General features: G+C 38.0%; 1 protein-coding gene across 1 annotated transcript; it reads right to left on the reverse strand.

The window, feature by feature from the left end:
• Positions 1-17,411: 17,411 nt before the first annotated feature.
• LOC142167908 (uncharacterized) lies at positions 17,412-18,287 on the reverse strand. Its single transcript, XM_075228392.1, has 2 exons — positions 17,775-18,287; positions 17,412-17,444 (listed from the first exon to the last, which is right to left on the reverse strand). The coding sequence occupies exons 1-2, from the start codon at positions 18,285-18,287 to the stop codon at positions 17,412-17,414; spliced, it is 546 nt and encodes a 181-aa protein (XP_075084493.1).
• Positions 18,288-27,692: the final 9,405 nt, after the last annotated feature.

The following is a 27,692-nucleotide window of genomic DNA, read 5'->3' on the forward strand; positions in this document are numbered from 1 at the left end:
GAGGAAAAATGTGAAGAGCAATGGCAACATTTATGCACACTAGCAAGACAGATAAAGACAAAGATTTGACAAACTTACCTTTGTCGGCTCTTCTCTTCTTTTTTCTTTTTCTTTCTTTTCTTCTCTTTTTTTTTTTGGAAACCCAAATTCCTTGCACTGCTTTGTTCCTGTTTCAAACAAAGAAAATTTTGTTAGTTTTAAAAGTGGTGGTCAGTTTGCGGCCTTGAGTCTTGGGCAGCTTGGCTTTTGCTCAATCAGCTTGAGTCAGTTTCAAGAGACTTTTTGCTTTACATCAACCCTGATCGTTTCACACCCAGTACCATTTGTATTTGTGGCTCAAACAGCCTTATCCCAACTGGAGATCTTTGCTTAGGTGACATTTTTCTATGTCTTGAATGTCTTTATGCTTTTTGAGCAATTTGTTTTGTCAAAGAGAATCGAGAGTCCATGATTAACCTTGAGGTTATCTTTGCTTGCTTTAGCCAAGTAGGCTGACAAGAGTCTTTTGGGGAGAGCCTTTGCATGAATCCCCAAGCCATGTTGACTGTAAAAACCGAGTGTGCTGGCCAAATTTACTTTGTGCAACTGAAAAGCTGGTAGCAGATTTTGAAATCTTTTCTTGCTTGTTTTGACAAGGACTGACTCAGAGTGAAGGACACAATGATGCAAAGAAACAAGTATTAACAAGAAATGCCCATGTCGGAAGGACAGAAAGTTTTCTTCTTCTTTTTCTTTTTATTTTGCGGTAACTAGCCTTAATGATCATGACATGCATTTTGGACTTGACGGTCTGATCTATCAAACTGACGAAATCTTCCCTTTTACCACTCTTATGACTTTGAAGTCGGGCTTGTTCGTGCCAATCCTTTGCATCAGCTTCACGACTCACTATCGACTAGTGGTGCCCCGATGGGTTTTCACCAACAGGTCTCTCTCATTTATTCATCTCTGCTTACCGTCGTCTTACAGTGCCCGTGAGGGTTTTCACTAGTAAGACTCTCTCATTTTTCTTTTATTTTTCTTTTTCTTTTGCTTTTTTGTGTGAGCAACTTGACAGTGTTCTATGTCGCGTGATAACTTTTGCTCATTGCATGCTTCTCTTGGCATTCTTGAAGGCATATCAGGAGATCTTTTTTGGAAGGATTTTTGGATAGGTTTGGAAAGAAAGGTTGACATGAAGGCTCAAAGTAGACTCAAAATGAGGGGTTGTAGATTTACAACTCTTGGAATCGACTCTTTCAAAAGTGAAATAAAATATTTGCCCCAGTTTCAGATATTGGGGATTTTTTGGATTTTTTTTTTATACTCTTATTTGGTTGGACCGAACCGTGTAAGGCTGCCTACGTATCCCTTTTTTAAGGAATCGGGTCTAACGTAGTTCAGACATCTGACCTAACTATTTTTTTTCATCTTTCTTTCTTTTTCTTTTTCTTTCTTTTTTTCTCATTTTTTCCTTCTTTCTTCTCTTTTTTTTTGTTTTCAAAACAAACTGCCCCAGCTTCTATTTTCTAGGGGCATGAACCTACGAATGTTCTTTTTTCTTTTTCTTTTTCACTTGAACTTTCTAAGAGTTGCCCCAGTTTGTACTTTGGGAGCATGGACTTTTTTTTTTTTTGGCTTTTGACTCTAAACTTGATTCCAAAAGAGGGTGATCAAAGAAAATAACACAGGCTCAAAAGGTGTAACAAAGGGTATAAAGTGTTTGGGTAGCAGAACAAGGGCCTCCTAGCCTCTAGAGTGCTAATCATGGTTTCCTTTCGCGACACAGCATTGATGAACATGTTTGTCTTCTTGGTGTGTCGTGGTCGGAAGACACTTTTTACCCATTAATGTCAAACTTTCCAATAAACTTCAATTGATTCTTCCTCAAACCCGACCTTCACAATGATTTGAAGGTAAAGATCATTAACCTCCACAGGTCATTTTATTCGAGCTTAGTTCCAAAGTGTTTCAACTCTTTATTCATCCTCAAAAGTTCCTTTTTCTCATTTATCCAATTCAAGCTTAAATCAGTTTTCTAAGATCTGGCCAAAAATTCCGCATGCATGTCATATCACTAAAACTAGCGGGAAAAGAACTAAGTATGGAATGACACAAAAGGACAAACTGTATTCATTGAGTAAACAACAAGACAAACAACCTAAAATCCGAGTTAAAACCCTAAAATAACCTGGCTAATGAAAATAGCAACAAAACGGACAGACAAGACTCACACAAACAAAATAGAGGGATAGAAGGGTTTGACTCAGTAAAACAAATAAAATCTGGATCACACCCTGGAATAACCCAGATAATAGAAAAAATATCAAAATAAGCTACCAAGATTCCTTCCTAGTGAGGAGGGAATGACTTTTCAATTGCTGAGCTTGACATTTAGCCACAAATTTGCTCATCAGAATCACCATGGCCTTCTCCAATTTCAGTTGGCAAGTTCCCAAGAGGATTCTCATACTCCATGTCACCACACATCATCCCCACAAAGTGTGCATCATCATGTGCATGTAAAGGATTCTGCGTGATATTCTGGGTGTCATTATCTTGGATCACAATCAGTTTTTCCTGGATCATCCTTTCTATTTCACTTTTCAAATCCCGACAACTTTCAACATTGTGCCTCTGGGCATTGGAATGGTATTCACACCTTTTAGAAGGGTCAAAGCTTCTTGCACGTGGGTCCACATGATTTGGAGGAATAGGTGCAATCATGTCATAATGCTTTAATTTTTCAAACACACTTGCATAGGACTCTCCTATTGGTGTAAAATTATCTTTTAACCTTTGTTCCCCTCTATACCCCTGGCTTGGATGTGGGTTATAGGGCACTTAAAAATTTTGTGAAGGCTGGTGGAGATTTTGCGGTGCTGGTGCTCGCCTTCTGGGGTGTCTTGGTGGCTGGACAACATACTGAAGTGGAGCAATAGAGTATTGTGGGTTCTGAGGTGGATAGTAGTGCTCAGGGGAATCGTCGAAAACCTGATGAGGTTTCTCATACCCTCGAGATGTTCTCCTAGGACCTCTTCTCGACCTTATTGTCATTATGGTTTCTTCATCCTTCTCATTCGTGTCACTAAAATTATCATATTCAATTTGGACAGCCTGAGTTGCAGCTTTGAGAACTGCTTGACTTATAATTTTGCCTCTCTTAAGGCCATTCTCAACCATTTTCCCAATTTTGATTGCTTCCGAGAAGGATTTGCCCACTGCGGACATCATATTTTGAAAATAATCTAGCTCTTAAGCCTGAAGGAAGACAGTGATTAGCTCGTGGTCATCCATGGTTGGCTTAACTCTAGCCGCTTGCTCTCTCCATTTAATGGCACATTCCCTGAAACTTTCAGTTGGTTTCTTCTTCAGGTTTGAAAGGGAATTGCGGTCTGGGGCGATATCGATGTTGTATTGGAACTGTTTGACAAAGGCATGGGCCATATCATCTCAGACATGCCAGTGAGAGGTTTCTTGATCCATAAACCATTCAGAGGCTACCCCTGTCAGGCTTTCCCCAAAATAAGCCATTACTAGTTCTTCTTTTCCCTCCACACCTCTTAGCTGATTGCAATACCTTTTCAGGTGGGCTATGGGGTCTACGTGTCCATCATACTTTTCAAATTTGAGAGTCTTGAAACCAAGTGGAAAACGAACACCGGGGAACATACATAGATCCTTGAAGGCAATACTCTTCTGACCTACCGACCCTTACATGTTTTTCAACTTTTGTTCTAAGCTTTTCACTCTTTGGGTCATTTCTTCTTGTGCCATCTTTTGGGCAGGCTTCTCAATCTTTGAAGAAAGATCAAATAGATACGAGTGGTACTCAGGAGAATGGTATTGTTCTTGCTGGGTAGCAAATTGTGACTCATGAGTTTTCTTTTGTACCATTGTCGGCTGTGGGATGGTGAAGACGGGAATAACATTAGTAGTTGTCTGATTGGTTGTCAATGGCACACTTTGGGAGCGTGCCACAGAAGTTCCAGGTGTAGTCATACAGTTGGGATAAAGACTCAACCCAGGTGGATAAGATTGATCATGCAATGAGACCGGAATAGTAGTAGTCGAAATGGATGTGAACTCTGGGAAACCATGAATAGAAAAAGGCGGTCCTTGGCCATTGGCCCATGCTTGACACATTTCAGTCATTTGCTGCTTCAGTACTCTATTTTCCTCAACCACAGTAGACTCTTGTTGAACCCTCTGACCCTGAGTCTCTTGAGCACTTGTAACAACTTCAATGTTAGTTGTCAATGACATTTTTCCTTTGGATTTTGTGTTGCCAGCTTGCCACAAACCGACCACCTCAAACTTTCTTCTATGATTCAAAATAAAAGACACGTTAGAATGGACTCAGTCGGTCCTTATTATCATCATCATTTTTTATTTTTTATTTTTTTCATTTTTATTTCATTTCATTTTTTCGATCGAACCTGATGTGGGTTACCTACGTATCATGTGGGAACATAAATCAGATCGTGCGTAGTTCGGGAAGATCAGAAATAAAGTAAATAAACTAACTCTTTTTGGATTTTAATTTTTTTTAATTTTCGAAAGAAAGACTTATAAAGAAGAAAGAAAATATTTTTGGAATTTGATTTATTTTTTTTTCTAATTTTTTTCGAAATGACTTCTATATAAGAAAGAAAAATATTTTTTGGCTTTTGATGTTTTTTTCTTTTTTGGATTTTTGGGAGAAAGACTTTATAAAAAAATGTAGAAAATATTTTTTTTTTGGGATTTTGATTTCATTTGTTTTCTTTTTCTAATAAAAGACTCCTACAAATAAAATATTTTTTTGGTTTAAAAATTTTCTTATTTTTTAATATTTATTTGGGATTTTCTAAAAAAAAAAAACAGACTCCTAAAGAAGGAATTAAAGAAAATTTTTTTGGATTTTTAAAAAAATGAGGGCCGGAACCGATTAGGTTTGCCTACGTATCTCACATCCGGTGAGAATCAGACTCGCGTAGTTCTGCAATTTTGATGCACAAAAAAAAATATGATTTGTTTTGAAATGATTCTCTCTTCCTCTTTTTTTTTTAAATTTCGACAGAGTAATGGGATTTTTTGAATGCCAAGATTATCAAAACCGGACATTTTTCTATCCTACCTCACTCTTGGTTTTTCTTTTTTTTTTTGATTTTTTTTTCCTTACTCAAGAAGCCGGTCAACATACAAGCCAAGCAAATTAATGCACAAGTAGCACGTAAAGAATGCATCAGGATGGTCCTTTAATTTTGGGTACACCTGTCCTAGACGGACCCAACCCCTGTGTTGAGTCCCCTAAGACAAATGCACGTGATGCAAGTAAACGTACCTACTAGGGATCTGGCATGAGGCTGTGTTATTCTAAGTTTAAATCCTGGGTGTATTGTTCTAGACCTGGCTTACCCGAGAGGACAACTCGAGCCGAGGGGGGCAGCGTACCGGGAATACAGAAGCTTCATTGGCTTTGCAACTTGTCCGAACCTCGTTCTTAAAATTAGGATATGACTCTAACAGAAAAGAAGCCACGCGAAGCGCACGCTCCCCAGAAGATTTAGAAGACTCAGAGAGAAGGAGGGTTTCGTAGCAGTTTATATACAGTTCAAAAAATATCAAAGCGGTAAAAAGCGGCATTTAGCACATTAGGCTCAAACACGTAAAAATCAGATTATAAACAAAACCAAGTATCACAATTATTCTAAGCTCGAATTCTGAATCCTGAACCAGAGATTCTGGGTTCCTTTCCCTAGTAGAGTCGCCAAAGCTGTCACACCTCCTTTTTTTCGGGGGGGGGGGAGGGGGGGTAGGGGGGTAGGGGAGTTTTTTCAATTAAAGTGACAATATTCGAAATAAAATTATTTATTTGATCAAAGTCGCCACTTGGAATAAATTATGGTGTCCCAAGTCACCGGTTTATTTTAAATTCCAAATCGAGAAAATTTGACTCTATTTATGGTTCGCGAACACAGAAGATCGGGTAAGAAATTTTGTTAATCCGGGAGAAGGTGTGAGCCACTCCCGAGTTCTGTGATTTTAGCACAGTCGCTTAATAATTAATACTTGGCCTAATTGTCTGATTTATTACATGTTTGAAACCTAGTGTGTATTTTTTACTTTTGAACCGCATTTAATATTTATGAAATTATTTCTGGAACAAGTCATGATGTCGTACACTTGTCGTTTTGGTACACATTGCAAACCACACCACTTGAAATGCACCCACGATTTATGACATATTTATTTTATTATTATTTGAAGTTATGGTCGAATCACGTGAAACACATATTCGAATTGGGATTTGCGTATCGTGACCATGCCACGGGAACCATACCCATGGCCACGATGATTCATTAATCGTGCCTAAAGCAAACTATGGTATTCAAGAGTGAATAATTCTTTCTGAGTTTGAGATGAAATGTGAAGGTTAAAGTGTTATCAATAAAATTATGCTTATTCAACTCTCAATTCCATAAACCTCACTAGCAGATTATATAAGTAATATATGAGAGCCATACTTCAGATGATTGCAAATTAAATCTTGAACAACATAAGTTAACATAAAAAAAATGAAACATGGGAACTAATCACAGAAACATATATGGAAACAAACCTAGTAAGGAAAAAAAAATATTATTGAAGGAATAGAACCAAAATCGTACTTGGGTCTTTAAATCCTAAAAGGGATAGAAATAAGTATTCAATCACATGCACAAGATTATAAGAAAACATCAACTAAATACTACAAGCACCTAAAAATAACAACGAACAGATGACATACTAATTAGTAAGAAAGATTGAAATGATAATAGAGATTAAAAGAAACATAGATTGAACCTTTTGTAGAACCAAAGAGAAGAACTTTTTCCCAATATATTAACAGGATTGAGAAGCGAGTTTTATATAGCAGTCATGATGCTTCAGCTAACAATACCAAAACCCAGTAACCGGGCCGGAATCGAAAACGCGAACAACCTTGAACCAGAATGGAGCTCGACGGCGGCGACAAACTCGACGGAAGGAACTCAATTTTTGGAGCTGCTGTTTTCACGAGAAGGGGACTGCTTTTAGGTAATTTTTCACAGCTGGGTTTGGGTGAAGAAAGGGGAACTGTTTGATTGAGCTTAAGGGTGGTTTAATGGAGGTTTTATGGACTGATTTTAATGGTGAAAAAGATGAGGCTTTGGTGGCGGATCCGCTATATTGAGAAAGAAGAATCAATCGAGCAAAAAGGGAGAATTCCCAACCTTGCGTTTTCTCTCTCCCTTTTTCAAGCTGCTGCGCAGCTTTTTCCTTCTTACTCTCGGCTTCTCCTCTATTGCTCTGTTCGTTTTTTTTTACTCTTCTCTATTTCTGTCCCCCCCCCCCCCCAATTTACTCTTGCTCTCTATCTCCCGTGCTCTCCCTATCTATCCCCCTTTTGTGTGTTGGGTGAGTGAAAAATATATAGGTGTAGGTATAGGAATTAATTGGTGGCCAAGCAAAAGAGTGTGTATGTGTATGTCTAGGGTAGGTGTTATTTGTAGGAAATTGCTAGGAAAGTGCATGTGAATTAGTTATGAGATGATGATAAGAGAGAATCTTTTGCCATGTGACAATTTTTCATTGGCTCCCTTTTTTTAATCTTTTTTTAAGGCGATCTAAAATTTAAATTACTACACTAATATTTTAAACTAGATAAAATATAAGAAACTATTAAGAAAAGTTATAAAATTATTAGTCTTACCAAATTAAAAGAAACATATATTTTTGTAAATTTTTTTTTCTTTTTGCAAATAAAACACAACTAATATCTAAAAATGTGACTCTTTTTGTATGATTTCAATTTTATCAAATAAACCTGCTAAAATAAGTGAAATAAAGGTTAAAATACATAGATTTAACTTAAAATTATTAACAACTAAAAAGTGTTGAAAAATCTCAAATATAATCAAAAATTAGGTGCTCACAAAAATGGTTAAGTATGTCTCACTTAAGATGTTTTAATTAGTATAGTACACTTGTACTACTTGACCAATTGTACGAACAATAGGAAAACATCTCATTTAGCTTCTAATTAATGTAACCAAACCGCGTTTTGCTGGCAACAAGTGAGCCAATTATAGCAGATCTTATTGGACAATTAGAACATAAAAATCCAACTTAAAAACAATCGTGTTCATAAAATTGCGAGGCTGTTGATGGATTGACCCTCCAAATTAAGGAACAATCTCAATCCAATAAGACTAGTCATTTAGGTTCAAAATCCAACTTATGTTGTTTAATTTGATGTAAACATTTAATATATAAAGCATTGTTTTTAGATTTGATTTCGCTTTTTCTACTGTACTTATACTTATAGCCACGGGAAAACAATAAAATAGTAGATAAAGTATCATAAACTAAAATTCTCCTAATTACCCTTTTTCTATCAAATAAAGCAAAACTCAAGATAAACTTCTTTTAAGATATTGGACAACTTATATTAAAATAGTCGAACAAGGTATGTACCTAATAAATAATAAGGCAACCAACTTTTTCCAGTCACTAATCAGAGCTTGGTCTTTCTAGTAATATGTTCAGGTACCGATCGGTCTTTCTAGTATTTTTAATGCTGGAAAAGGCCCACCAAAGGGTATATAATATATAAATATACCAGTAAGTTTTTTCAGCGCTCACCATTTGAATTATAAATACTTAGTGGAATGAGCTAGGATTCCCATTTATGTACTGTACACAGCATCTTTTGGAACAAATGAATATAAAACATTTATCTAATTGTATTGCTACACCATCCGTTATACCTTGTTGGACCTCATTCTACTTTTTAGATCTATTTCGATGCATGGTGTGTTTGGTGTCTCGAAACAACAATCAAGTTATTTTCTTGTGTCCTATAAGTTACGGGTTCAAAGCTGTATAATCAGTCACTGATGCTTGAATCAGGGTATGTTGGCTACATCACCTCCTTTGGAAGGTGTCATTTTCCGAACCTTACGTAAATACAATATACTTTGTGCATCGCACTGTCCCTTTTTCTATACATGGCGTGTCATGTGTATCTACCTCTATTTTGTGGTCGCGATTTTCCCCCCTTAGGTCCCAATCCGTCAATACAATGGGGTTAGTGTTTCGTCTTGATTGACTCCACTTCTTCGCAAGGTGACGATACCAATAGTTGTGGAGCTAGCGACTAGGTTTACGGGGCAACATCTTGTCAATGAATTTCGTATAGACAACGGATTATAGCATGTTGTTTATTTCGAAGAATATTTCGTTGTTCCTACATGAGTATAAAATCGGAGCAATCCATGGTGGTTGATCATTTTTGCTCCTAGACGATCTATTGTTCAAACTTAACCTTTCTCCTAGCTAGTTGCTCCATCGTTTTCTATTGATTAACCTCATGTTATCGAGCTTCAATCCCATGTGATTCTGTACTTAATTAAGCCTCATAGTTCAACTTTAATTTTAATCATCGAGTCCATATATATACCAACATATATAAAATCCCGAAAACTGATGAGACATTCAAATACCTATGTATGTATGTGTGAATACACACCACAAGTTTTGAAAGAGGTAGAAGCAATTATTATATCTTGTTGCCACTTGGAACAAAGGATGGTGAAGGGAGTGGACTTTGGGGGGGGGGGGGGGGGGGTTCCTCATCGTCCGGTGAAAAGACATTATGTGAGGGGTGAAGGGTTCCTTGTCAAAGTAGACACGTAGTGTGTTTTTGCATGAGAGTAGTAGTACAAGAGAAAAGACACCATTACTTAAATGCTTATAAGGATATATACTTGGTGAGTAAATGGACGTTCGCAAATATACTTATATTTGTATGTTTGTATATGTCACGTCAAGGGCGGACCTAGAATGCCGGGATCGGATTCGGCCGAACCTAATAGCTTTGATTCGAACCTTATATTTATTTTAAAAAATTCATTAAATATGTATTAATTTAAAATCTAATAACTTAAAATGATTAGAATTCAAATTCATAAGCTTAAAATTTTATCTCCGCCTATTTCAAATTTTGGGTCCACTTTTGGTAGTTGTACTCTAACGCCTGCACACGAAAATAGATGTAGTACATTTTAATCTCTAATTTCAAGGATATGTTATAACGATGGTGAGCGTTGAGGAGATAGGTTTTCGACATCCAGCGCAACAACTGTGTTTTTCTATATCTTCATTGTCACCGAATAATTTAGGGTATCCTCTTTTAGAAGAATTAACTCAAATAATCGACCACTCAACTGCTTAAATTAAAAAAATTAGTAATTGTAGAATATATGCATATATAACTTATGTATTAAATATGTATAATTATATATAATCAATATATAAGTTACGTATATGGCTAAAAAAAGTAAATAGTAAAATATGACCAACTATTTGGGTAAATATCCCGCTAAAATAACCGCTACAGTAAAAAGTTGCATGTATGAATATATTTTTTAATACATTTGTAATATTGAAGTGACAATAGTAAGTTGTATCAATGTATAGGAAAGATCAAAAGAAATTACATGGTGCCAAAATTCTCCTTATAATTTTCCATATTCTGTGTATAGTAAGAACGGAGCTCATCCCCCCCCCCCCCCAAACATTTTCCTCATACTTAAACATTTGTTTGTATAAATAAAATTTGAAACAAAAGTAGGACCAATTAGATAATGCAATGGTAATTTAACAGTTCTATTTTCTTTTTTTTTTGTTTAAGCCAAAAGCAAGGTGAAATTTTCTAGGTAGGAAGATCAATCTAAGCACAATTGGAATGAATAGGGAATACGGACAGATTATTTTGGATCAACTTTTAACAAAAAGTTTGCCTATTGGAACTTCATCCACCAAACTTTAATCAGGTTCTCTATAACTTCCTACACATATAAGTTCCCACAGAAATCATGCACACTGCAGTAAATAAATGACAAAAAAAATTTTACGTGAAAAATTTCCAGCTCAACGGGATTAAAAACCACGACATACCCTTGTAGGATTTCAACTTCACTACTCAACAACTTTCAGATTACAACCTATGTAACCTAGGAATTAACCTCTTAATCGTTCACTAACTTGTAACACTCTATTACAAGCCACTTTTGTAATAACTCTATTACAAAGACTTTACAACTCGACTAACTCTAGCCAAGACACAAACACAAGGGTTTATGATTTACAAAGGGTTTCCTACGCAATGCTTCTAAACAAGCTAAGTAGGAATTACAATTAAAGTGCTTTAACAAAGGTGCAACACAACTAAGGATATGTGATGACTCAATACAGGAAGCTGGTCCTTCTTTATATTGTTCTTTGTTCTTGATGCCCTTGAGAATCACTTGCAAGATTGACACAAACTTGAGAGAATGCTTCTTTTATTCTTGAATGTGCAAGTGTTTTATTTTACCTTTGCTTGATGTTAATAACTCATTTGTGACATCACTTGAATGATGTAAGCAAGTTAGGTAAAGGGCTTTCCCCATAAAGTTGACTGCTACACTGTTTTTGCATTATTGCGTGTGCAGGCAGCAACTTTACAGTTGTGAGAAATTTACTTGTACAGTCACCATGGGAACTGGTGGCCATCTGTTCCCTCTATTGTTCCTTTGACTCTAAAGAGTTGAACCACGTCCCCGAGCTGAGACTTGTTGTTCTTTAAGTACTTGAGGATGTGTAATAGGTTCCTTATCTGGTTCTTATCATTAAGTTTGTTAGATCATCAAAATATTACAAGGTGCATATAACCTATCAATTTTCCCCTTTTTGATGATGAAAAATTATAATTGAAGTTCCCACTAAGAACCAAAATGACATACACATAGCCTGTATCCCCCCTGAATCTGTTCCCCAATTTGTTCCCCCTCAATTATTTTTCCCTTTTTGGCATCGTAAAAAGATCAGTAGCAAGCAATAAGCGAAAATAAGTCTAGCTTGGTTAACTCATGCCACATATGTGCACACAATCATGACTAAAAACAGAGCAAAAGAGCAAGACATACACAGTAAAAGGATGAAACTTCTATTAATTTTTGAAAATTAAGCAAGGAACAGTTCCATTGTTACCAAAACATCCACAAAATAAAAATAGCAAAAACAGAAGTACCAGTCATAAACATCATCAGACCTGAAACAAAGGACAGACACTAGAATTTGATACTAGAAAGGAAACACGTTTTAGGGAGCACTGGAAGGGGAATGCTTAGATGAAGAGGCTAGGGTTTTAAGAAGGATGTACATGCGAGCATTAGCTGACATCTGCTCATTGAGCAGTTTCTCCTTCAGGTCCTCAACCTGTTTCCTAAGGTCGACATTGAGACTTTGAACTTCCTCCTCATACACCTTTGAAGCATCACTTGTGAACAAATGTGTCCACTGTTGAAACTCACAAATTTCAACCAGTTGTCTCATACCATCCTCCTCCAAAATGTCAAGGGCAAATGTGCGGCCCCATAGCACCTTTTGATTCCTCAACTTCTCTTTCCCAACATCTTGGGTATCATCAACCTTGGCCTTCTTAGAAGAACCAGGTTCCTCACCGGCATCACCCTTCCTTTTCACTGATTTGCGAGCACTCTTTCCTTTCTCAGCAGATTTCTCAGATACTGTCTTCTCAGACACCTTTTCAACTGATTCTTCTGTCACTTTTTCTCCAGATTCGTCCACTACTTTTTCACCAGAGTTATTACCTTCAACTTTGTTCAGACTCTCCGCACTCACAGAGGATCCCCTTTTTTGTCTTGGAGATAGTATGCTTCTGTAAGAATTTGCGAGTCAAGGAACCAGGTTACTCATCCACTTCATCATCAACATTGACAACATGCACTACTTTCTCATTCACAATCTTCCCATTCTTTAGAAATCTTCTCCTCTTTTGTTATTCTTGGCTTTTCCTAATAACAGACTTAAGAGACTCTTTCTTTTGCAACCTAGTGGTAGGTCTCTTAGGAGTTGGCACTTGAGTAGTGGCATGTCTACCCTAACCTTGATAAAACTAGCAATAGCCACATTATCATAATCATTTGCACTGTCCTCATTCTCCCTTTCAGATAACGATCTCATTTTACGAACAACCATGGACAAAGGCTCAGCGTAGAAGTGAGGAGAGGGAGCAGGATCAGTACTGACCTGGGGTGCTTGAGAGGAACCATGGTTGGCTCCTCTTGGGTGGAAGGATCAGGTCCCTCAGTTGGTGCCCCAATAGTACTGTCTGGTACTGATGTTTCAACAGGTGAGGACACAATGGGGACGACATTTGGAACATCTTGTGTTTCCTGTTATTCAGACATGGTAGAGTGCAGTGAGTTGAAGAAGAGAGAGTTTGGTTTGAAGAAAGAAAAAGAGAAATTTTGTATTTTTTTTTAGTGTGAACAGTGGTGAAAGTGATTGTGAATGGATGTATTTAAGAGGGGTGAGGGACCAGTTAGGAATGGATGGCAATTTGGGCAGGTCGGGTCGCTACATAACGGGCGAGACATTTGGGTTAACAAATCGGGAAAGAAAAGAAACTGACAGTGTGATGACGTGCCACCGTTTCAACCGTTTAAAGTATTGTGCATGAGAGTACAAAGAAACTACTAACCTATGTCGGAGGAACCAGGTTCCCTGATAGATTGTGCAAATATAAGCCTCGTCCTTTCACCAACGTGCAATGCATTAGCTACTTGTATGCTCTGTAATCGTCATGCGTGTCTACCTGTAACGGTATAGAGGTGAGTTAGACTGCGCTAGAAAACACTTTTTAGCTATTTTACCTTTACATTTCTTTCGTAGCCAATCATCAATGGACCAGGTCCTCATCTTGATTTTATCAATCCTAGTGCCATGTGATTCTTTTCAAAGTGCTCTCTACTCAGTGCTTTGGTGAAGATATCTGCAGTTTGATCTTCTATGCTGCAAAACTTCATGTAGATGAGCCCTTTCTCAATATTGTCTCTGAGGAAATGATGTCGCACGTCAATATGCTTTGTTCTCTTGTTGAACTGGATTTTTTGCCATGTTGAGAGCACTAGTGTTGTCACATAGTAAGGGCACGCCATCAGAAAACACACCGAAATCTTCGAGCTGGTGCTTGATCCACAGCAGTTGAGCACAACAAGAGGCAGCTGCCACATACTCAGCTTCAGTAGTTGAAAGGGCCACTGAGTTTAATTTTCTTGTGCCCCATAAGATTAGACACGAACCTAGAAAACGTGCCATACCAAGAGTGCTTTTCCTATCCACCAGATAGTAGAGAACCAGGTCTGTGTGCCTTTGAGATACCTCAGGATTCTTTTGGCAGCCTTAAGATGAGATTCCTTGGGATTAGACTGAAACCCGGCACACAATCCCACACTGAAAATAATATTTGGTCTGCTTGCTGTGAGATACAAAAGGAACCAGGTTCACCCATGTCCAGGCGAGTGGCTGTGGTAATGAAAGTATCAATGATTTTTTATGCTTCCATGTCAAATCTCTTTAACAGCTCTTTAATGTACTTCGGTTGGCTTATCATTGTGCCCCTAGGAGTTTGCTTGACTTGTAGACCCAAGAAGAAATTCAATTCCCACATCATGCTCATCTCGAACTCACTTCCCATGAGTTTTGCAAATTTCTCACACAATGAATCGTTTGTTGCTTCTAAAGATGATGTCATCAACATAGACTTGCACAATGAGCAGGTTCCTCCCTCGTTTCTTCAGAAATAAGGTGTTGTCAATTTTTCTCTTATAAAGCCATTTTCTAGAAGAAAATTGGACAGTCTTTCATACTATGCACGAGGAGCTTGCTTTAGCCCATATAATGCATTGTCAAGTTTGAAAACATGCTCAGGATATTCATGATTCTCAAATCCAGGAGGTTGCTAAGACTTCTTATTTTTAGAAAGCCATTCAGAAATGCACTTTTGACATCCATTTGGAACAATTAGAATTCCATATGAGACGCAAAGGCAATGAGGAATCTGATTGCCTCAATTTGAGAAACTGGAGCAAATGTTTCATCATAGTCAATCCCTTCTTACTGATTGTACCCTTGAACTACCAGTCTTGCCTTGTTTCTGGTTGTGTTTCCAAATTCATCAAGTTTGTTTCTGAATACCCACCTAGTTCTTATAACAGTTCTGTCAACAAGTCGTGGAACCAGGTTCCATACACTGTTCCTCTCAAATTGATGGAGTTTTTCTTGCATAGATGTAATCTAATCAGGATCTTTTAATTGTTTCCTTGATATTCTTGAGCTCAATTTGAGAGAGAAAAGCTGAGAATACAAGCGCGTTTCTTGCTCTTTAATCTGGTTTGAATTCCTTAATCAAGAGGAGTGATCACATTTTCCAGAGGATGTGAACTTTTGTGTTTCCATTTAGACACTTGAACCTTGTTGTGCAAGGGTCCAGGTATTTTTGAATGTGATTCTCTCCCTCCATGTGGGTTCCCTTGATCTGCATCAGCAACTCTGTTTTCAGCTTTAGTTGTTGTGATTGAGGAACCTGTTTCCTCTATGTCAGCTAGAGATTCAGCCGTGCCATTGTCATTTGAATCCTTGATCTGACTCATCATGTCAGTTTTTCCATTTGCCATGTCAATGACTTTACCAGGGACAATTGACTGTTCTCCCTCTTGATCAATCTTATCATGTGAATCCTTCCCACGTGAGTGGTGAGATTTATCAAAGATCACATGTATACTTTCCTCAACACATTGCATCGCACACCTTGTGATCCTTGAAGCTTGAGTTGGGCAGACCACGAACCAGGTCCTTCTTGACCAACTTGTTCAGCAAGGTGAAACTTGTATGACCCAGCCTTTTGTGCCATAGTTCAGCATCATCGTTAAAAACATTTAGACAACTGAGATCACCACTCTTGTTTCCCTTGTCACAGATTTAGGAGATACTTAACAGGTTGTACTTCAACCTATTTACGTAGTACACATTTTCAATTGAGTGAGAAATAGACTTCCCAATTCTTCCAATTCCCAGAATGTATCCCTTTTTTCCGTTTCCAAAAGATACACTCCCTCCTTGCAGGGCTTTGAGTGAAAGGAAATTATTTGTGCTTCCAGTCATGTGCTTCAAACAACCACTATCCATATACCATTCTTGGCTGCTCCCTTTCACTGCTCCCTGCACAAGGAAATCAAGGGTTAGACTTAGGAACCCAAACAAGTTTGGGTCCCTTGTAACGAGGAAAGGGATGAATCAGGATCTTTTTTTTTCCAAGCATGCATCATGCGTCTTTTATATGAGGGACCAGGTTCTCTAACAGTAGTTACCTTTTTAGAAAAAACTTTATTTTTCTGTTGAGACTGAAACTTGGCCTTATAGGTTTCCTTAAAGTGCCCAGGGTTACCACAGTGAGTGCAAAGCCATTTATCAGGTACAGTAACATACTTGCTATGAGGGTTGTAAGGAGTCTTTTCCCTTTAGAACCCTATCCCTTGCCTGTTTCCCCCATTGTTTTTATACAAGGCAGTGATAGCATCAGAGGACTAGGTCTACTTGAGTGATTTTTCAAGGTCACTCATCACTCTTCCTAGTTCTTCATGAAGTTGTTTATTTTTCTCAAGCTCAGTACACAAACTAGACATCACTGAATTTAATTCACTTTCAAGCTTAATGTGTGCCTCACTTGCAACTTCCTTTCCCTGTTGAGAATTTTCAGGCCTACTCTTCATTCTAGGTTCCCCAATTGTTTCCTTCAAGTCCACTACCACCACTAATAGGTCATCTCTCTCAAGCTCAATGTTAGCAACTCTCTCAGCTAAGACTTATTTTTCCTTTCTTACACACTCAAAGGTCTCTTTTAGGTCTATTACAGCGACCATTAGATCATCTCTTTCATGTTCTATATGTGTACTTTTTTCATCTAAGACATCCTTCTCTTTCTTCAGGTTCTCAATTGTTTCCTTTAAATCAACAACAGTGATTACTAAGTCATCTCTAGTTTGTTCTACTTCTCCTAACTCCACAGTTAAAACATCTTTATTATTTATAAGACTGTGATAAGCATCAATCAACACATTTGCCAAAGACATGAGTTTTTTTAGGAGAATAAGATTTTAGATTTCTCTGAACATCCAGAAAATTTACCTCATCATCGTCGTCATCTTCATCATCATTAGACTGAGCCATCAAGGAAAAGATTGAGTCATACTTAGTTGCTTCACTTTCCACTGCCATCATTGAACTATCACCTTGATAATTTTCTTCTTCAGATTTGCTGGAGGAGTCTCCCCATGCAACAAGAGCTTGTTTTACAACATTGCCAGTGACATTCTTTCTTTTCTTCCAATTTGTCATTGCAGGATTTTTGTTCTTACAATATGGTAACGAGTTTTTTTTTCTTTTGCAGCTTTTGTTCCCAACAACAGATTTGAAACGTCCCTATTTAATGCTTGGTCTTGGAGATATTGTAATTCTCAGTATGACACCCTTTTCTGTTAAAACCCATTGCTTTTTCATGACATGGCTATATAAGTGATTTAATGAAACACTTCATCAAGGAGTGCCCTCTCCTAAAGCAAGATCAGTACAAAAACAACTTTGACAAAGCAGCCAAGAGGAACTCAGTTATAACAGAGGTCATAATTTTTTGGCTTGCTAGAACTTCCTCTTTTTGGAATGCCTCCATTCTTGCGAACCATCTTCTGGAATCTTCTTCTCAAGTAAGCCATATCACCATCCTCACCGCTTGAATCATTGTTGTCTGTATTGAGGACCAGGTTCTTCTCCCTTTTGGGTTCTCTTCTTTCATTGTCCTTCTTCTTCTTCTTCTTCTTCTTCTTCTTCTTCTTCTTCTTCTTCTTCTTCTTCTTCTTTATTTCATATGTTTTCAGATTGCCAACAAGTTCATCTATGGTCAGTGTCTGCAAGTCCTTCGCCTCTGTAATGGCGTTCACTTTGCTTTCCCAAGAACTGGGCAGTACACTAAGGATTTTCCTAACAAGCTTGTTTCTTGGAATAGTTTCACCAAGAGAGTGAAGCTCATTAATGATGGAGGTGAACCGAGTATGCATATCTTGGATGGATTCATCATCTTTCATCCTAAAGAGCTCGTATTCAGTTGTGAGCATGTCGATCATCGATTGCTTAACCTGTGTTGTTCCTTCGTGAGCTGTCTGAAGGGCTTCCCACATTTCCTTGGCTGACTGATATGCCGATATCCTATTGTATTCATCAGGACCAATGCCACAAACAAAAATTTTCTTCGCACGAAAATTCTTTTCTATGGCCTTTCGATCATCGTCATTGAATTCCTTCCTCGTCTTGGGAATGGCTATAGCTGGGTCGCCAAGATTCTTGGTAGGAACAAAGGGTCCATCACAGATAACACCCCATAGCTCGAAATCTTCAGCCATGATGAAGTCGTGCATCCTAGTCTTCCACCACCCATAGTACTGGTCATTGAACCTTGGTGGCCTGTAGGTAGACTGACCTTCTTCAAAGTTTGGTGGAGCAGCCATGAGGATCCTTTCTAGGTGTTGATAGAAAGAACCCGGCTCTGATACTAATTGATAGATTTTAAGTGTCCACCAAACTGTATAGAGAACCAGGTTCTCTATAAGTTCCTACAGATATAAGTTCCCACAAAAACCACGCACACTGCATTAAGTAAATGATAAGAGGAATTTTACGTGGAAAATTTCCAGCTCAACGGGATTAAAAACCACGACATACCCTTGTAGGATTTCAACTTCACTACTCAGCAACTTTCAGATTACAACCTATGTAACCTAGGAATTAACCTCTTAATCGTTCACTAACTTGTAACACTCTATTACAAGCCACTTTTGTAATAACTCTATTACAAAGACTTTACAACTCGACTAACTCTAGCCAAGACACAAACACAATGGTTTATAATTTACAAAGGGTTTCCTACGCAATGCTTCTAAACAAGCTAAGTAGGAATTACAATTAAAGTGCTTTAACAAAGGTGCAACACAACTAAGGACATGTGATGACTCAATACAGGAAGCTGGTCCTTCTTTATATTGTTCTTTGTTCTTGATGCCTTTGAGAATCACTTGCAAGATTGACACAAACTTGAGAGAATGCTTCTTTTATTCTTGAATGTGCAAGTGTTTTGTTTTACCTTTGCTTGATGTTAATAACTCATTTGTAACATCACTTGAATGATGTAAGCAAGTTAGGTAAAGAGCTTTCCCTATAAAGTTGACTGCTGCACTGTTTTTGCATTGTTGCGTGTGCAGGCAGCAACTTTACGGCTGTGAGGAGTTGACTTGTACAGTCACCATGGGAACTGGTGGCCATATGTTCCCTTTATTGTTCCTTTGACTCTGAAGAGTTGAACCATGTCCCCGAGCTGAGACTTGTTGTTCTTTAAGTACTTGAGGATGTGTAACAGGTTCCTTATCTGGTTCTTATTATTAAGTTTGTTAGATCATCAAAACATTACAAGGTACATATAACCTATCATCATCTAAATTTAGTAACTTATTTTCACCGCTGAATCCAAAAATAATTAATTGTTCCATAAATTGTTAATCTAGACAAAATAAAAGTATTCCCTCCGCTCACTTTTAGTTGTAAAGTATTCTAAAAATAAATTTTTATTTTTACTTGTCACTTTTCGTATATCAAGAGAAAAAAAAATTATTTTTCCTGTTTTACCCTTAGCATTAATTACTCATTTCAAATTATTTTTCAAATCCATTAAGACTATATACCAATTGAGATAGATATCATGGTAAATTACATATTTTATTTATTGCTCCCTCCGTTCACTTTTACTTGGCACGTTTTGACTTTTCACGCCCCTTAAGAAATAATAAATGAAGTGCATAATTTATCATGATACCCATATTAATTGATGCATATTTTATTGGATTTGAGAAAATGATTTGAATGGGTAATAAATACTTTGGGTATAACAGGATGATTTTTTTTGTTTTCTCTTGATATGCGTAAAGTGACAAGTAAAAATGAAAATCTATTTTTAGTATATATGCAAAGTAAAAGTGAACAAAGGAAGTATTTCTTAAAAGATATACAAAGTATATAAGTAAAAGTGATCGAAGTGAGTATTTATTAAACTCGACCTAAGATGAAAATATTTGCTTTTTGTCCGACATTGGCTAATAATTATATCCATTTCCCAGGATAATAAGTGAGAACGTGTACGCACTATTGTAATTGCGAATACTACATTTGGTAATGGTCTCGTCATTTGTCAACTTGATATGCGAGATGTTAAATAGTTGGGACTTTTTAAGACGAGAAATTAGAGCAACAATTAAATTTATCGGAAAATGTAGTTGAACCAGCTAATCATAAAAAAATGTAGTTGAACCAGCTAATCATAAAACCCGGAATCAAAATGTGATATTTTTTGACTCAAACGATCGAAATGCGTGGAAAAAAAAGATAGTGACCAAAATATGTAGAACGCCCTTTTAAAGGGCGTTATACATTAACAGTCGTTTACCCGTTAAGGTATAGCGCCCTTTAAAAGGGCGTTATATGTGAACTTGAAAAGAGCGGGAAGGTATAACGCCGTTTATTAAGGCGTTATAGTATAGCGCCTTAATAAACGGCGCTATATCTACATAAAGAAACCGGCCCCTTCCCTTCCCTACCAAACCAGAACTCCCTCTCCATTAAAACTTAAACAATACCAGTGGTCCCCCCATTAACAACCAAAAAAGCTTGAGTGGAGCCCTCTCGTCTCACAAAAAGTAAAGATTCTTGGTCCCACATCCTAACTAAGGCGTTATCTCGTTGTGGGTTGCTCGTTTCGGCTCCAAATCACCAAATCTTCAACTTTCCAAAAACCTTAAATCGAGGTATTCCGACTTAGTTTTTGTTAAAACTCGTATAAAAATGCATATTAGTTGTTTTTAATGTGTTTTGTGATTGTTTTGCGATTTAACTAATTTATTATTTTTATCCAGACTATGATATTAGTGTGCTAAAAGAATTAGTAAAAATAGAGAAATTATTATTAGTTGTTAAAAAAAAATGTTAATAGTTACTTTTTACTGTGGTATATGTATTTTTGTAAATGTTTTGTGATTAAATTTATTTATTATTTTTATCCGATTTAGATTATTTATTTGCTTAAAGACTAGTAAAATAGATAAATTGTTACTTTAGTTCCCTCTAGTGGTATCTTGTGGCCTAATGTAGTGTTTGTATTTGTAATATAGTGCCCTTTTAGCATAGTAAAATGCAGTGCCCTTTAGCGTAATATCCTTGTAGTTATTAAAATTAATCATTTAAGTATCTATTATACCCAAAAATACGTCAAAAAAGCTGATAGTTCAAACACAAATTCTGTCCAATTCTAGTCAAAAATCGTAAGAAAATAACATGAGAAAACAATAATATTTCCTGAACTAAGTATGAGAAAGCAACAATAATTAAGGATAACCTGGTGCTACTAGGCCTCAAATATCGAGCCTGAAACCCATATGTGAATATTTAATAATTAAATCTTGTATAATTATGAAAATGAATTATTTAATTTTATTATAGTAAAAAATAAGTGAGTAATAAACAAAAATATATAATAATAAAACTAACATATAAAATAATAAAACTAACATATACAATATTAAACTAACATATAAATAATAAACTAATATTTAAAATAACAGACATGTTGAGTGATAAATTGAGATAATTTTCTCATCATGAACACAAGAATTCAGGATATCTTGGTGCTACTGGACCTCAAATATCGAGCCCGGAACCCATATGTGAATATTTAATAATTAAACCTTGTATAATTATAAAAATTAATTATTTAATTTTATTATAGTAAAAAATAAGTGAGTCATAAACAAAATTATATAATAATAATAATAATAAAACTAACATATAAAATAATAAAACTAACATATAAATTAATAAAACCAACATATACAATATTAAACTAACATATAAATAATAAACTAACATTTAAAATAACAGACATGTTAAGTGATAAATGAAAATAATTTTCTCATCATGAACACAAGAATTCAGGATATCTTGGTGCTACTGGGCCTCAAATATCGAGCCCGGAACCCATATGTGAATATTTAATAATAAAACCTTGTATAATTATGAAAATTAATTATTTAATTTACAAACAAACATATAAAATAATAAAACTAACATGTAAAATAATAAAACTAACATATTAAAGTAAAATAATGTAATTAATATTGTTTAATTTACAGTAGACGACATAGAGGTTCCGCCTTTGCATCCCGGACCTGCCAGTCTGGAGCTACTGTTGTTACAGGGCGATCATATGTCGTCGCACATATGGGAGGCACAGTTACTAGCCCAGACGTTCCGTGCCAGGAGAGTAGACGGTATGTGGGGCTTTCTCAGGGACCACCCTCTCCATCCCCGTATAGTCAGACGCCACCAGGATACGGGCTTTTATAGGATTGTGGAGATCGATCGACTGCAGCTGGATTGGTCGTTGATCACGGCCCTGATAGAGCGGTGGCGACCGGAGATGCACACATTCCATTTGTCCATTGGCGGGGCCACTATCACGCTTCAGGACGTGGAGGTCATGTATGGGCTGCCCGTTGATGGACACCCTATTGCTTTGCCGAATGCCATCAGAGAGTATACGGGTTTGCAGTACATGGAGATGCTGCAATGGCTCACCGATTTCCAGCCACCGGATAACTGCACTGGTTGGGGCCAGTCGTCTGCAGTTGACGCCCGTCCAGCAGCATTTGGAGGCATTGCACACTAACATCACATGTGATACACCGGAGCTTCATATCCGCTGGTACACGAGGTTGTTGCTGCTCCTTATGTTTGGAGGGGTTTTGTTCCCGAACACTTTGGGGAACCTAGTCAACTTGAGATTTCTTCATCATCTTGAGCAGCTAGATGATTTATATCAGTACATCTGAGGTGCTGCTGTTCTCGGTTACTTGTACATGCAGATGTGTCGGGCGAGTATGGGCACCCAGCATGACGTTGCTGGACTTTTGCCGCTGCTACAGGTGAAAACATAGTCGAATACTCTATTCATTATAACATACCCAGTAAAAATATACCTTAAATTTTACGTCCACTTTGTATATTAGGTTTGGGCCTGGGAGCGGTTCATGCAGTTGCAGCCACCTCTACCACCCTTAGCTCCGGGTGCACCACCTCCATTTCTCCTCTTAGCTAGGATGTGAGTTGATAGGTGAGGATATGGAGGAGAGTACGAGGCTCGACATAATCTCCCCTTGTGCAGGGATTTGTTGGATTTCCTGGAGGGCGCACATGTAAATGTATACCTAAGTTTACTTGTCCTGGCTTCATATATATTGCGTATACTCACGTTTTCTGTTGTTACTTAATAGTTCATTTGGAGGTCATACAACGATGAGCTAATAACTGGTTTGCCCGATTATTGTTCGGTCGGCCAAATTATGTAGAGTTCTTCCGTCCCATTGATGTGCCTTGATATTGTGGAGCATTATGCCACCGAGCGAGTACTTCGCCTGTTTGGCCGCCCGCAGCTTGTACCGCCACCGCCCTCCTAGCATATCACACATTACCAGCGGGATGATCGTTCCAGGATGGACCAGACATATATGGCATGGCTAGAGGCGCATATCGATACTTGGGACCAATGACATGACCTGATTCCGCCCCCTCCACCTGACCGGATGGAGACTGAGCATGATTATATGGGCTGGTACTGCATCGTTACCCGACTTTTCGTTGAAAATCCCATTTATTGCGCTGGCGATCGGTACATTCCATACGTCGGGAGGCACGAGGCACTGGTATGTTATTTGGTATATTTACTTATAACGTTAACCTAGCGTTCTGTAATTTATATTTTACATGTTGTACAGGCTATTGGCCTATATCTGTTCCACCAGTTGGGACTACAGATGCAGCAGCATACCGGCTAGGGAGCCGCCGCTTTGCACGAGTATGGCCGGCAGGTTACCGATCTGGCTTCCCGGACATTGAGGCGAGCCCGAGATGATGAGCGATTAGGATACGAGGCTGAGTATGTGGCGCGAGAGCAATACCATCATGGTCCAACAGTGGGGCCGGAACATGGTCGATGTGGCAGGCGTGCCCATGAGGTAGGGGTGTCCCACGAGTCGTGGGGGTTGGCGAGAAGGTGGTCCCCAGCAAGGGGGCATTGAGGCACTTGTTGAGGATGTTAGAGTTGATCAGCTAGGTGACCTCTATGAGCCAGACCACTCTCACAACATCATGCCGTCATTCAGCCTTCAGCTTCAGCTCACTCCAGGGACTTCGCAGGTGACCCTGTCCGCTCCATTGTTGATTGCGGGCACGACCATTATGCGAGAGGATTGGGATTACTATTTTACTGATCTTCCAGGCCCATCGATCGTTGCTGATGATCGGCCGACACGAGATGTGGATAGTGGGCGCCGACTGAATTTTGGCTCGTCATCGAGGGATGCTGGGGATCTTTCACAGGCGCAGGTATGTTTGTATTACCATTAAATTTAAATTTATTTTTATCTCATTGATTAGCCATAAATATCTTTATGTTATTTTTTTTATTAAGGCTTCATCCTCGCCCGTCACGGAGGCCACTTTGTGTGATACTGACCTGGCTGCAATGGATGATTATATTCAGGAGCCCGACGAGACCATGGTAAGACAATTTAAATTTTTGTGACTTAACACGTACATTACTAATATATATTTCATATACTAAAATATCTTATTATTCTGTAGGTTATTGCTGGACCGACGACCCCTTCTACCGAGCCTGCCAGCCCTACTGACGATCATGCTGCAACGCATTCTCCGATAAAGAGGCGATGTGATGAGGATGATCCTGATAGCGTAATCGGGCGGGATAGGATGCGCCTCAGGCCAACGGCTGCATTAAAGCATACAGGATGTGGGACACATTAATTATTTTTGTATTTTACACATTCGGTAAACAATAGCAACAATTTTTATTGTTTACATTATATGTGCATTATATTTTTACTTCTCCGGTTCTTCGTTATTTTAATACTACAACACAAATACAAACATAGCAACTTAACATAATTTAAATTCCATACAACTAATGAAAATACATGACATGGAAAACATAAAGATAAAATACTACATTCAACACATACATGTATTTGTTTGCCATCAGACCAACACGCCTTCAAAATCGCACGTTTGCCACAATAACACCTTGGTTGGTCATTGCGTCAAGACATTTGTTAATGCAAGAAAAATGAAAAATTTATGAAAAGTTTTGCTATTTGTTTTTGTTAAGCGTAGATAATAAATAGAATGCGCTAGTTATTTATAGGCAAGACAACCCGCATAACGTAGTATTTCACCGCGCTATGCTTCGCGTGTTAAAGATTCTTTCAGGTACAAAACAACTTTTCCAGAAGATAGCATTTGCAGGCGAGCAACTTTTCAGGTCGACAAAACAACACACATAACGTAGTTGGACACCGCGCTATGCTTCGTGTGTTAAAGATTCTTTCGGGTACAATACAGCTTTTTCAGAAGATAGGTTTTGCAGGAGAGCAGCTTTTTCAGGTTGATAAGACAATTGATTTTTTTTTAAAAATGGGTTTATGTTAGATTGTTGTACTGAAGTATTAATGTTAAATATCAATAAGATTTAACAACAATGGAAACATAATTTTATTTCATACATTCTACAAGATAAACAAGTACATACATTTATTACAACCATATTACGGAAATAAAACACTACGTGTATCCTTGATAGTTGAGCACATTAGATGAACTTCCACCAGGAGCTAGATTACCACCACCACCAAAACCAACTGAAGGACATTTACGACAGTCGTGTCCTGTTTGCGAGCATATGCCACATTTGTGCACATAAACGGTATCACCAATATCCATTTGGTTCCGTATACGCGTTCTTTTTTGCACCTGTCGTTGACGTACATAGTCCTTGTTACACACCATTTTAAATGGTTTCGGCGGCCAATAATGCTCAGCAGCCACTGGCTGCAACTGCCCACTATAGGTGTTTAAGTATGCAGCAACACTATATTTTTTATCAACGTAGTTGTTTGCCCCTAAACCTGTATGTTGAAAGCACTTGATGGCATGCGAGTACGGCATGTGGTAGATAAACCATTTCCCATAAGAGCATAACCTTCTGGCTTCATTTACAGTGTGTGTATTATTCCCCCGGTTGTGATGGATAGCGGTACGAACTTCAAAAATATTTCGCTCGTTGCAATACTACAAAAATGAATGCCAATGTGCTCGCTTCCTATATTTCTCAAATCTATTCATTGGTATTGGCATAAATTCAACACCCCTTTCCATCAATGATGATGCACCTCTAACCCTTTCAACAAACCTCTCTACCATCTGCTTGAATGACTTCCGCACTATGGCAGTGACAATCAATCCTCGTGCAGGCTTCAATAACCCGTTGAAAGACTCTGACACATTTGTAGTCAGAATTCCCCATCTTCTGCCACCATCCGCATGCAAAGTCCACTTGTTAAGCTCATGTCGCATCAACCAACGATAGGCTCCCTCGTCTTCCTGCCTGATATATTACATGCGCCTCTTGAATTTACACTCTTGGTGATCTGTTACAACCATTCACATTAAATCATGCAAATTCTTGTTGGGATATGCCTTATAGAAATTGGCCTTCAGGTGCCTCACACAGTAAATGGTAGTAGGCATACGGTTCCTGCCATACACGCAAATTCTATACAAAACTTAAAATACCACCATGCCGATAAGATATTAGACAAACACCTGAACACTATTTGATAACGTGCTCTTTCAAGTGGTTCAAAAATAGTGTCCACGTCTCTTGGCTTTCATTGGCACAAATAGAAAAAGCTAAGGGAAATATACCTCCATTAGCATCTACTGCAACGACAATCAACAACTTAATATCATATTTTCCATAGACATGAGTGCCGTCTATGGATATTACCGGCCGGCAATGCAAAAAACCATCAATTGCTGGTTTAAATGCCCAGAACACATATTTAAATATATGTTCTGGTATTCCCGGACTCTGCTCAAGCTTCCATTCAACAACAGTCCCGGAGTTAAAGTGTTGCAATGCGACCATGTACCTGGGTAGAGATGCAAATGACTTATCCCAGTTAGCATAAACAATTTCAAACGCACGTTTGTGCCCGAGAAATGCCTTTCTTTTGGTAATGGTGCACCCATATTCCTGGTGGACGGATGTAATACACTCTTTGATCTTGTACCTTATGAACGCTTCAATGTGTGGAATCAAGACAAGAGAAATCAAGTTAACATCCAAGTTGAAGTGATTCCCACTGGATGTGTCCATTTCACAATTGTGGGTGACAATGTATTTACCCACATCCGACATATTTGTTTTCTTCTTCTTCGCACGCAACATCCAATTACAACCCGTAAACCATCTACGACAAACAACCTTGTATACATCCGGAGTTGACTCTCATTCCGTCATCTCACGACACTCTTTTATGCTGTACATTTTTGCCGCCCTGCTTATACGCGTTTTATCAGAAAAAAATATGCCCTTTGACAGCACCGTTAGTCTAGACTCATCCCATATTGCTGTCCGAATTTCGTAAGTATCCTTTGTGAGGGCATCCACATCTGGCATACTTGAAAAATGATCAAGGTAGAGAATCTCTCTTGAATGAAACGACACGTGGGACTCGTACACTCTTGGTCTAACGGGGGGTGAACCATGCTCCCTCGTCAAATCAGGTCCAGCATTCTCTTCCTCCTCCTCATCACCCTCATCAAGGAAGGATGTGTCATCTCCGGACTCA

The sequence above is a fragment of the Nicotiana tabacum genome, chromosome 2, assembly GCF_000715075.1.
Source record: "Nicotiana tabacum cultivar K326 chromosome 2, ASM71507v2, whole genome shotgun sequence".
In the NCBI taxonomy this organism is placed as follows: Eukaryota; Viridiplantae; Streptophyta; class Magnoliopsida; order Solanales; family Solanaceae; genus Nicotiana; species Nicotiana tabacum.